General features: G+C 39.2%; 1 protein-coding gene across 5 annotated transcripts in view; it reads right to left on the reverse strand.

Annotated features, from left to right (window-relative positions):
* Positions 1 to 13,913, reverse strand: part of LOC111866421 (metastasis-associated protein MTA3) — a 267,249-nt gene that overhangs the window by 5,519 nt on the left and 247,817 nt on the right. For 3 of the 5 annotated variants that reach the window (XM_023855355.2, XM_023855354.2, XM_023855358.2), the window contains exon 17: positions 6,019 to 6,036. The exons of the other annotated variants lie outside the window; for them this stretch is intronic. In XM_023855355.2, the coding sequence (XP_023711123.1) occupies positions 6,019 to 6,036 (18 nt within the window). The remainder of the gene's footprint in view (positions 1 to 6,018; positions 6,037 to 13,913) is intronic. 5 annotated transcript variants of the gene reach the window in all.

Here is a 13,913-nt window from a genome sequence, read left to right on the forward strand (position 1 = left end):
TGTTCTCAAACACCCTCAGTTTATGTTTATCCCTTAATGTCAGAGACCAAGTTTCATGCACATACAGAACCACAGGCAAAATTATAGTTCTGTATATTCTAATTTTTATGTTTTTGGACAGCAGACAAGGAGACAAAAGGTTCTGGACTAAATGGTAGCAAGCACTACCCAAGTTCAATCTCCTCTTAATTTCCTCCTGAATCAGGTTTCCACTATTATAACAAAAACGAAAAACTCCTACTTGGAAAAAGACACAATTCTGGAGGGTAATTAATTAACTTTGGTGACACTGACAGCACTGATAGTGTCAGTGACAGTGGTAATGAGACTGAAGATTTGAAATCATTTATGTCTGATTCCATTGCTTTGCAGTATGGATAAGTGGATTAATGTTTTCAGGATATAGCGCAATCTCTGGTGACCTCCTGTGGTGTGCCCATAACAGAAAGCAAGCCAATTCAAATGCAACAGTGCTGCATAAAATGAAGATTAAGAAAATGTATGGCACTTGATTTTGTACCATAACATGGGTACCTGTCCACTATAGCAGCATGACAGACATGACAGCAAATCCAGGATGTCTGAGATAAATAAACTGACTAAATAACTAGGCCATAAATGTACATTTCCATATATCTCATACTCTTGTCCTACAGTCCAATGTGGCATGGGAAATGTCCATCAAAATTTCTGGAAAATTCTGTTTGCCAGCCATATCGATCCATAAAAAACCTAGTGTACATGAGGCCATAAATGGAATTTTCCATGTGTCATAAACGGTTTTAGAGATTTTAATGAAATCTTGTAAGAAAGACTTCCAATAAAATTTGTTGGGCTGGACCGAATTTCAGTCATACTGATTCATGATAAAGCCTCATTCATATATGACCATAAATACAATTTCCCATAAATCCTTGCAGGCAATTTGTTTAACCCTTCAGCGTGGTTTGCCGTACATGGTACACTGGTATTTAAATGGTCCTACCTGCGGTTTGCCATACACCGTACGCCAAGCTGTAAGCTTAATTTCAAAGGCCCATAAATATGGAACGAATCATGCCAGCATGATGACAATTGCACTGGACTGTTGTGAAAAGAATAAGCTCTCTGTTCGTGCAAACATAACATTCAATTTCCTGAAGCTCTGCCAGTCAGTCTAAATAGAATGCCGACCTCACAGTTACGATGGCTGAATGACTATATCAACATACGACAAAGATGATATGCGTGTGGTTGTGAATAAAGCAACCAAACAAGAAACAAAGCCCTTGGTTGTTTGTGATTACAACAGAAACATGCCAGGAGTGGATCTCATGGATCAAATGCTACAGCCGTACTTGCTTGAATGAAAGAAGAGTACTAAGTGGTATCAGAAGTTATTCAAGAGGCTACTCAGTGTAGCAATACATAACGCAATGGTCATATATCGGTGTCTCTCGAATAACAAAAACATGGGCACGCTAAAGTTCAGACTTTCACTAGCACAAGGCCTTGTGGAAAATCACAGTTCTGGTTTTCCTCATCCTGTACACGGACGACCATCAATTGAGCCGCCGCCTAAAAGACTCACAGAACGACATTTCCTGGAGCATACTCCAGCCAAAGGAAAAAAGCAAAGCCTAAAAAAAAAAAATGTGTGGTGTGCACAAAACATGGTAAACAGAAAGAATTTATTTTTGGTGTAGTGAATGTGAGGCAGGGTTGTGTTTAGATGGATGTTTCAAGAAATACCATACGAAACTCAATTTATAATCCACTTGCTTCCATCGCTCAGATACAGGGCGCTCATATTATAAGGTAAGATTAAAAAACCATCTTTTAAGATGATTTCAGTGAAAAATTCATAATTATACCTTATATAGTTCAAAAGTTTTGTACATAATATAATTTAGAGCAAAATTTAAATGTGCAATTAAAAAATACTACTGCAGGAGGCCCCACAACAGCGATATTTAAATGCCCATGCTGAAGGGTTAAATTTAACATGGAACACTTATTGGTTTGCATTTCATTATTTCCACTTTTAAGTACACTTAAAAAAACTTCAAAGAAAGCCACTGATAATTTTGTGTACTACATTATGGAATACCATAACTTGTACTCTTCTCCAAGTATAATTAGAATGATCAAGTCAAGGAGGATGAGGTGGGCAGGTCATGTAGCATGAATGCGGGAGACGAGGAATACATATAGGATATTGGTGGGAAAGCCAGAACGAAAGAGACCACAAGGAAGACCAAGGCATAGGTGGGTGGACAATATGAAAATGGATCTTAGAGAGATAGGATGGGATGGTATGGATTGGATAGATGTGGCTCAGATAGGAACCAGTGGAGGGCTCTTGTGAACATGGTAATGAACCTTCGGGTTCCATAAAATGCTGGGAAATTCCTGAGTAGCTGCAGAATTGGTGGCTCCTCCAGAAGGCCTCAGTTCCATGAGTAAGTAAGTAGGTACATTATGGAATACACCATTTCTACTCTTTGTTTAAATTAAATGAAGAGCAGCCAAGAATAACAAAAGCACAAGGCCAGAGATGCAAACAATAATTCAGTAAGGTTACAGAACAAGGAATAAAAAGGTAAGAGTCACAGGAAATCTTTGGCTTAGATCTAAGAATGTACGCGTATATATAGCTTATACTCGTATGAACTCTCTGTGCATTTTGTATTTTACAGTATATTCCACAGTCTGCGGTCATTTTCAACTAATTTTGGACCCATGGAATGTAGTTTAAGTAAGCATAAAAATTTGTACCTAAATCTGACACAATGAATCTTTGTAGACCCTCAAATCCCACGTCTGTAAAACAGCAAAACACGTATTCCACTGCAACAATTCCTCCACAATACAGTCACATGTCTTCAGTTATCATCCAACACAGACCCATTTTTACATAAGGGCACATTTTCTGTTTTCTAGATGTTGGAATTGCTGAATAACATTATACACATAGCCTTTAACCTTAACTGTCTGGAATTACGGGATTTAAAACTGCATTACTGTGGCAATGGCAGCCACATTTTAACTCAGGAGTAATGGTATTTACACACAACAAGATCCTAAAGTCTGTATATCTTTGCTGTAATCATAACCGTACTGATCAGGCTGCTTCAGTCCCATTCAATGCTGACTAAAAGTGTTACCTAACTCTGTCTGAATATTACTGAAAAACATGTGTTCTACTTTCTGGGATGTGATACCATAATACACTATATTCTCTAAATCCTAAATGTGCTGTATTTGCTTTTCATAAAATTATGAATTTCAAAATCACATTTTTCCAAACCATTCATTTCAGTGTGAAATCAGAGATAATACCTATGCTATGTAAGCATTTTTAAAACCATGAAACACAATCCGTTACTTCACCTTACATTATCAGGGTCTATTTCCCAATTTCAAGTCAATGATTTATTTTGTTGCAGTTCTCCATATGTGTACACATGGAAGAAATCAGTGACCTATGTACCACATTTGCTGGAAGCAAGACTACAACAGTCAGCTGGATTCAGTTTACATCATCACATCCTATTTGTGTACGATTTACTTTAATATTATCATCCCATTTGTGCTTAAGTCTTCTAAGTGGACTTTTCCTTTCGGGGTTTCTGACCAAAATTGTGAATATATATAGTTAAGCTCTGACAAGGACCAAACTATGTCCATCATGACTAACAGCAAATTTTTACGGATTTCCTGCTCTTACTGCCGATATGTTTAACGTCTGTTCCTAATTAAGTGAGGCTTAAGTTACACTGCTGAATCCAAAAATTTCACTCTGGGAGTGCATCTTCCTTGTATAACATACAGGGTGTCCCAGGAGGAATGGAACAAACTTCGGGAGGGTGTTCCTTATGTTAAAGTATGCCGATATAACCCAAAACACCTATGTCCAAAGTCGAATGGTTACGGAGATAATGGCCCGAGAAAAGTGTGGTCTTCTGGCGGGTCCACGCACTATACCTGTCAGCTGTGTTCTCTTATCTGTTTGTTCTTGAATGTCTGATTCACACTAGCCATAAGCTTACACGCTACCTACAGAGGCTACAGTGTACGTTGCTCCAGCGTCGTGAATGGTTAGTAAATTACGTGTAGTTGTGCGGTGTTGCTGAAATGCCTTTTGTTTTCACACGCTGAATATTGTGATATGCATTTTGTGTATGGATTTTGCGGTGGAAATGCACGTGCTGCTATTGAAGAGTACCAAAGGCGTTTTCCTGATCAAAGGATTCCATCTCGACGTGTATTTACGCGAATTCACCAGACATTGCATGAGACTGGTTCTCTTCAGAGTGTTTCTGTGCAGTCGGAAAGGGNACAAAGGGGTACAACATCTGGAACCTGGTGACCATGCTCAGCGTATGGATTTCTGCCACTGGATAAAAGCTCATCCCGAACTGTTAAGCATCATTTTATTCAGTGATGAGGCGTCATTTACCCGGACGGTGTAAATAATTTACGAAATATTCATACGTGGTCACATAATAATCCACATGAGATAATGGAAACAAAATTCCAAAAGAGATTTTCTGTGAATGTATGGTGTGGTGTGCTTGGGAACAGGTTGATCAGACCTTTTGTGTTTCACAACAATTTAACTGGAAACATGTATGGAGCCTTCCTAAGGAATGAGTTACCATGTTTGTTGGAAGACATCTCGTAACGATAAGGAGGCAAATGTACTTCCAACATAATGGGGCTCCTCCACATTATACTCAGCACGTGCGACACTACTTAGATGAATCCTTCCCTAACCGCTGGATAGGTCGTGGTGGTCCCACTGCATGGCCACCAAAGTCACCAGATCTTACGCCTCTAGATTATTACCTCTGGGGCCACATGAAGACCTTAGTCTACGAAACTAAGGTCGATTCACGAGAAGCACTGCGGAATCGTATTTTTGCAGCGGAAGAGCACATATGTCACCATTCAGACAACACTGCTTCTGCTACCCAATCCCTCATAATGCGTGCCGAAAACTGCATTGCAGCTGGCGGAGGACACTTTGAACAATTACTATAAAGCAGGTACTGTATTTTAGTACTTATGTAGTTGGCTTATAGCAGAATGTGCAGTCAGTCATGTTACACCAGCGCTTGCCATTCATGTGTCATGTATAGTGATGAGGCGTCTTTTACCCTGGACGGTGTAAATAATTTACGAAATGTGCATACGTGGTCCCATAATAATCCACATGAGATAATGGAAACGAAATTCCAAAAGAGATTTTCCGTGAATGTACGTTTAATACAGTTATAGCGCAGTCAGCCATATTACGTCAGCGCTTGCCAGTCATGTGTCATGTATCGTGCTTGGAAACCCTAAGGACAATTATGACATGGCGAGCGAGTATTTCGTACTTCAATTTTATGGCTTCACGTCACTCACAAGTTAGTTTGATGTTACGCACATTATTAACATTACAGAATCCACATTTTCCTGCCAGTTTTAATATGTATTTTGTAATCAACAAGTGTGTAACACCAGTCAAAGTTGGACACTTCTCCGGCCATTATCTCCGTAACCGTTCAACTTTGGACATAAGTGTTTTGGGTTATATCGGCATACTTTAACATAAGGATCACCCTCCCAAAGTTTGGTCCATTCCTCCTGGGACACCCTGTATAAATATTTGGAAAAACATATCCAATTTACATCATTCTGATATATGACACAATTTCAAAGAACACACTCCCACTGAACATCAGGACCTCCCTGTATTTCCTGAGTACAGTGGTAAACAGGAAAATCAGTATTCTCCTGACAAATTAAAAAAATTAACATAACCTCTTAAACTTGGGTCTAAACAATGGTCATTAAAACATTTCATGAAATAGGTATCAAGAATTGCAAGTGTTTAATTTCAAACCTGAGTATACACCTATCTTCCAGCCAGTACATGCACACAATAAACAGAATGGCTTTGTTCTTGTACAACTCAGGAGTGTGAATATGAGTTGATTTTTTAATATAGTATGGTAAAAAGTGTTTATCACAAGTGGAATTACATCTTACCTTCATCCCAATCCAAATCTGAGTTGAAGCCAACAGAAAAAACATGAAAATTCATTTATTGAACTCTGTCAACAAGATTCCATTATATTACCAGATGAGCAGTGAGCTGGCAATACAGTTATACATCAATCAGTGGAACCAGAAACCCCGATTACTGGGGGGGGGATCAAAGGAAAAAATTGGGGAAAAAACAAACACGCACATACACAAAAACAAAAGTCAACAGCCCCCACCCCCAAAAACTTATACTAAATCAGGAAATGACAATTTTGTGGCCTACAGATCCACTGCTAACCAGTGACACTGTAGATATCAGCTATTGCTAGGTAACATTCATTACATTCACGCATGCCACAACAGTCCACGCCGCAACTGTTGCTATGCAATGACGAGGTAAATACGCCTCTACAGGAGTCAGTTGAGGTTTCATCTGTGGAGTGTTAACCAGCAGTAAATGCAAGTGGAATAATCTCCATTGCCAGTACACAATTAGCAAAGACTGAAAACCCCAGTGTGAACTGTATAATGTGTTGATCAGCAACAGCGCTGTAGTAAATGTGATTAACACACTGAGGACCGGTCGCATGATATCATGCTTCTGGCTTTTAAACATGGTGGGCCGGTCGCATGATATCATGATTTTCGGACATGCTATGTTGTAACACACTATACTGTTCTCTGGTGCTACCCAAATGAATGACTACTGCGTAATATTACTCCGGAATGTTTGCCTAGTATGCGGTAACTTGACTTCGCTGTTTTGGTTCCCCCTCCAGAGGAAAATAATCTTTGACCCTTCAAGCTGTTATGTACCAGGCAGGAAGTTAGTGCAATATGAATCAAGGACAGAAGTGGTTGAAGACGAAGCGATATCTTGGAGAAAAAGAAATATCTGACTTGTTCTCCGATGAGCTATCAGACGTTCCTTCTGAGAGTAGTAGTGAAAGTGAGACAGTGGCAGTGATAGGGGACAACAAACAATTGTGGCCATAGACAATAAGATTGAAAGTAGCTCCGACAAAAGTGCAGGTAGAAGTGCGGGTACAGCCACATGGGGAAAAGACAAAATGCCTACTTTGGGACAGTTTACTGGAAATGCAGGGGTGAAACAAATTCCATCAGACACAACGCAAGTGTCTGAATTAGCAGAACTGTTTTTTGGAGATAGAGATACTCATGTTGTGAATATGATTTCCACAATTCACAATTCGAGCATGGTTGATGTTCAAAGGAGACATGGACACGTAAAGAAGCCTATTTGTATTTCTGAGTATAATATGTTCATGAAGGGAGTTCATAAGAGCCGATCAATACTTGGCCTATTATTCTCTTCCTAGAAAAACAATAAAGTGGACAAAGAAAGTTGCCTTGTGGCTTATAAACTGTGCCATTTTCAATTCGTTTTTGGTTTACAAAAATCTAAACCCTGAATCAAAATTGAAAGACAAAGCATTTATGATGAATGAGGCAAAGGCCTGGGTTACAGACCAGATGGTGGCGGCAGAACGAGAGTCAGACACAGACTTAGTGCAACTGGGACCATCAACTTCCACTCCTTGCAGGCCTCATGTGGACCCCCCTGAGTGACTCTCAGGTGATATGTGAAAACATACCTTCGTGAAAATTGTGAAGAGTGAAAATTCAAAGGGGAAGCATCCTTCTAGGCAATGTCGTGTTTGCGCAGTTCACAGAAAAAGGAGTATGACTGCCTACATTTGCAAGTTCTGTGTAATGTCACTTCACAAAGGGGAATGTTTCCAGAAATATCACACTCTCAAGCACTTCTAGGGGCATTGGTAAGTGTTCTCCAAAAATTTTATTTCATAAAATTAATTAGGAGATTTATATTAATTTTTAAAGTGAACAGTGCACAAGTTAGGGTAGTATGTTTAAAAATGCCGGTCCCCAGGGTGATTTAAATATTTAAATTGCCAGTCTGCAAAGTGTTAAGATGGATTGTAACCAAAGTGCTAAGCGTAGTCTATGAGTAACATTCCCATCTCATGACTCAAGGTATGCGGGTTCAAACCTGGCAGAGGTTGTGGAAATTTTAAGGGTGGAAAGATTCAGGGAACAAGTCCTCCAGCAGGGACTTTAAGTCGTGTGTCCTGTGTCCCAGATTTACGGCACGTAAAAGATCCTAATGTCTCTAGGAGACCTCTGAGCAAAATTAGGCAGTTTCCCGCCCAAGTAGTTTCCAGTTCCTCTGGCACATGGGGAAGTATCAGGAACCACTACCAGAGAGAGCCGACCTCGCTGGCAGACAGGGGCTGATAGCGAGCACTAGTACTGGAAGGGCATGGCAACTACTTAGAATAATTAAAAAGGGGGACGCACAATAGATCAATAAATGGTCGCAGTGCATGGGGCAACCCATCCCCTCCACATAATAATAATAACAACCAAAGTGCTAATAAATCCAATAATCTGAACTAGAACCCATCATTTTTGTCATGCGTACCACCATACACGTGACAATATGTTGCCTCAAATACTTCAACACAAGCATCACCATAATGTATACAACACTATTTAACCAAACTGTATATCCTGAATCCTAAATGTTCTCTCCAAGTTGGAAAAAATTCATCATGAGACATTTATTATGAATATATGCTCACTTGAAGGTGTAACAAAATAAAAATGAAAAGCAAGCCTGACATATGCATTCTTATTTTCATTATTACTAAAATGTAAGAACTCTTTTAACACTAACTAGGCACAGGTCCACTGACCAGTGTATCAGCAATATTTCTTTTCTGCGCTAATACATTTTCAATTTTTGTCTTCAAACAATGTTAGATAGTTAGTTATTAGAGAGGGTGGGTTCCCCATGCACTTAGACCTGTAGTGGTCCATTGTGCTTCCCTCTATGATTTCTACCAGTCTCTATATCCTACCGGTACTGGTGCTTACCATCAGTCCTGCCCAGCCAGCGAGACCGGCTCTACTAGCTGAGAGGTATCTATAATGCTTCCCCCATCTACCAGAGGTATTAGAGACTGCTGTTGGGCGGGAAACGTCCGTAATTTGGCTCAGTGACCTCCTTTGGAGATATGAGGTTCTTTTACGTGCCGTAAAGCTACGACATGGGACCCATGGCTTAAAGTCCCTCCCAGAGGACTTGTTCCCTGAATTTTTCCGCCCTTAAAAATTCGACGACCTCTGCTGGGTATCTGAACTCGTGTACTACGAGTCACGAGGTGGGAACATTACCTCTAGACTAAGGAGGCCACTTTCAAACAGTGTAAGTAAATGTGGCATGGTATGGTGCAGGTATGTAAGTAATTTTGTTTGCCACGGATAAAATTCTGACTGACTTCAGAAGACGATTAATGTAACTACCAATGGCTCAGCTCCTACATTACAATCATGGCAAGAAATTCCCTGATCTGCAACCATCTGCTGGAGAAAATGACAATGAGCAAATGTGTATAAATATGAGACACCAATTGGTAGGGAATGCGCTGAGACCTCAGTTTATTTCATTATGAAGTTCAGTCTTAAATTCACACCATGTCCACTCCATAACATTATTTATTCTTTACATAAATTAAAACACTAAGCAGTGATTAGAAATCACTCAACAATGACAAGTGCCATCAATTGTTGCCGTGTGTCCAAAGGCACTGCAGGAACACGAGGAATGACAAGAATATTTACTGCATGTCAACATATCACAAGAACAATAAAATAATTACACACTGGACATTTTTCTATCTAGTATCAATTTCAACAAAGAAAACATGATGCTACACCTAACATGTTTCACACTGCTGCCATGATAAAGTGATGTGACCAAATATTCTTTTTCTATTGCAATAGAACAGTCCTAGATAACACAGTAATGGTGAATAAAAAATACAGTACTTAAACGCACACTGTGCATGATAATATATTATCAGCTGACTATTTCCGCACACACACGCCACCGCCCCCCCCCCTTTGGAGTCCACAGTCATGTCTTCACTAGCTGTTGCTTGGTAGCAACTTCCAACAATGTTCTCTGCTTCTGTGCTCAGGTTCTTATTGGCTGTTGACTCTTTCAACACTAACTCTTTGCTCGAACTGTCCTACTTATAACTTCTCGGCATAAACTGCACAGAAATCACCACTCCTCTGGTGCTGTTCCCAACTGTTGCCATGCAAACACGCATACATATTACAACATGTTACCCAAATCGTGTATGGTTAATGTAAAACCATGTGCCATTTTGTATGCAGGTGCATAAATTATGCTCATATCATACTTTCATCTTTGTTCTGTTTCTCAATTATCCTTTAAGAGCCTAGCAACACCGTATGGATACACGCAGTCCACACACGTGCACAGTGTTTTAAAATCTAATTTTAAGATAGAAATTCTTGTTCTACTTACATTATTTTTGGGCACCCGCTTTATAAGTAGACAGTCTTCCATCCTGTGTCATCTAACTGAATGCAGAGTCCGACGTCACAATCGTGCACTTTGTCCAGATGTAACTCCGTTTCCCACGCGAAGAGCACACACGATACCTCTGTCTTGTATTAGAGGAAGTCAGCCAGTGATGTCGAGTGGCCTCCTCTAATCGTAACACTTATAAAACATTGCAATTTCAACTATCCACCATGGCCTCATTTCGCATGGAAGAAGCCGAAATTGAGAGGCTGCTGATAAATGACACCAATTCAGAATGCGGTACAGACGACCCTGAAAGTGGCGAAGAAGCAAGGGGGCTATTCCGAGAACAGTACCTCTGTGTGGCTAGTCCGAGATATACACAGTCAAGAGTTTCTGAAGGACAAAGTATGTTAAGACTTGGACCACACTCATGCATACAGAAAGGTTCCAATGTGACTGGAGAATGTGCAATACAAACATAATCTTCCTCCCCTTTTGCCAAATAAGACATATAAGACAGGAGGTCAGCAGCATGCATTTATACTGCAGAAACGTTTTGTGCAGAAACTGTATGCATATTTGTGGACAGACGCTCGAAATTGGGGGATTTTTTTTTTTTTTGGAATCAGTGTAACAATTTTTACAGATTTTAAAATCTGTAAATTACAATATCTGATTCTATATTCTTTCTAGATAAAAGCAGCATTTATTTCGTTCGTTTATCACAAAAATTGTAGAAATCACAGCATTTTCAGTAACATGCTTACAATTTTTAATACTCTACAATGGTGGACATTTAAATTAACTCCGGCCTGCTGCCATTATGGGAATTTAACTCTTTGACTGGTGCGAAGGGTATTTAAATCNTATACTACAGTTCATATAGTCTTTCTCAGAGCAGCAAATCACCCAACTCTGTTGGCCTGTTACCCGGAAACTTACGCATCACCACCTGAAAATACAGTCTAGATCGGCATCTAACATGACAACATTACAAACACTTCTTACAGCAAATAAACTGTCTAGAAAAACTCATTATCACAGTAGATGCTCAAATGCCTCGCTTCTGCTCTTAAGCAAACCACAAGTCTCTTGAAATGACTGTCGCTAGTTTGAGTTCACTGACCTCAATAGATGTAACTGTTTCATAAATGCTGTGCCTATTTTCTTCAAATGTGTCGGAATTATTTTAATACACTTCACTTCATGTTTTAGGTTTTGCCACAGATAAACATAACAATGATTTAAGCCTGGAGACCTTGTAGACCATGGTTAGTGACTTAGCAGTTTGTCTTCAAACACTTCATTTAAAACATTAATGGAATAAATAGTAGTGTCTGCTGTAGCACCATCTTGCACAGAATAACCATATGTCTCTCCTTCTTCCATAACTCTCAAAAAACGGCTGAAGAATGTCACTGGCATGGCACTCAGAACTAACTGTCTGTTTGAAATATATGGGTCCTGCTATTCATGTAGCAGCAATGGCACACATCAGACCAATCTTTCTGATCATGAAGGGGAGCTTCAAAAGTCTATCTCAGATTAACACTACTCCACTATCTACCATTCCAGTTAAAGATATACGCACTTGGAATCAAGCCTCATCAGTAAAAATGTGAGTTCTAAATCACAGAGACCATTATGTACCACCTCCCCCCAAAACAATATACAGAAATATGTTTTGTCGAGTAATCACCATCTTCAATTTCTTGAACCTATATAATCTTACACAGAAACAGACATAACTTTTTAGTCACTCTCCATGCTGCAGTGGCTGAAACCTGTGCCTGCTGAGCTAACTCTGCCAGGGATTTGTAAGACAAATGTTCTAATCTGCCTTCAAATTCATCAAGCCATTCACTGGTAAGCCCAGCATTCAGTCTAGTGTATTTCTAGTTTAAGAAAGATTCAGCTCAACACACTTTCATCACTAACTAAAAGATCACCATCAAAACTGGAACTCAAACATCCAGATACTTAATGCAAAACCTTCTATTACAAAAATTATATGACTTCTTTTTCCCATAAGTATTGTACAGAAAACCCTGCTGTTCAAGTGTGCATTTCATCATTACAATTCAGCACTAAAAATGAAAACAGAAATAGATGATCAAATATGTTTTTTTTCTATATTGCTAATGGGGTGGGACTAAGTCCCTTGTACTGCGGCCACTTCTGGCCTATTGTACCAGCCCCAGATGATAGGTGAAGGTGATTGTGGAGCAATTGGTGGAATGAAGATTGGCAGGGGAAACCGAAGTACTCAGAGAAACCCTGCCCCAGTGTCACTTTCTCCACCACAAATCCCACTTGACCAGATCCGGGATCAAACCTGGGTTGCTGCGGTAGGAAGCCAGCGACTAACCGCTTGAGCTATGGTGCAGCCATCAAATATGTGACATGAACACAAATATGCAGAAGACTGAAATGTTTATAGTGAGCCATTTGCAGGTACAGTCACAAAGCCATACAAGATAAACAAAAACTACATGGAAATGCAGCCCATAGAGGCCGTGTCCACCCATGTATCACTGAAAGCAAGTTGTGCCTTCCCTTTTTTCTCATAGTTTGAGTAGCCAGATTCAGCCATTTGGAAAACATATTGTAGAAAAATTAAACACTTTAGTAACTTCTTGGGCACAAACAATAAATAGTGGAGTGACAGACAAATAAAATACGATTAAAGACAGATATTTGAAAAAGGACAATATATTACAAATATACAGAAATATGTAAATAAAAATAAAGACCCATTTAAAAAGGACATGGTAGCACAGATAGATGCACTGATTGAACAGGAGCTGAAAAAGATGTCATGTCATGTCAAGGTAACTCAGATGTATAGAAATGGAGGATAAAATTTAAAAACTCTCACCATTCTTACATTCACGTCATTGCAAACTGACAGATTTAATACCCTAAACCCTTTCAATGCTCTACACTAACTGAAAAATTAACATTTGTTGCAATGACTTAAAAAATCAGCTCCACTGCTCATTCTGAGGCATCTGGTACCTCATGAAAGTAGTAATGAGCTCAGAAGTTGAACACACTTCCATATTAAATACAGAAGCAAATTTTATACATTTATAAAATTACATTATGTAGCCAGTATAAAGCCTGTTGAAATTATAACAGGAAATTGGGAGGAGCAAATTTTGTCAAAAAACCACAATTAACTTTAAAAGTTCTGGAAAAATATTTACTAACATACATGACAGCAAAACACTGACATAAGAGAAAGCATTAGACTTACTATGTGGATAATTCCTGTGCTGTAAACAAAGGTAGTCAGTAGGCATGTGCAAGTCTTGGGTTTTCAATATGTAATTGGGAGGAAAAAAATTCTTGATCTTAACTCTTTGACTGGCGCGAAGGGTATTTAAATCCCACCCCTGTCCTGGCAGGCCCTTTAAACCTTATGTCGCTAAAATGCATGTAGTTACTTTTTCCTAAACAACTTCAACAAAAATTGGTTTTTAAAAACGAAATTTTCAGGAACTAATTAAAA

This window comes from Cryptotermes secundus, unplaced genomic scaffold (genome assembly GCF_002891405.2).
Source record: "Cryptotermes secundus unplaced genomic scaffold, Csec_1.0 scaffold193, whole genome shotgun sequence".
NCBI lineage: Eukaryota > Metazoa > Arthropoda > Insecta > Blattodea > Kalotermitidae > Cryptotermes > Cryptotermes secundus.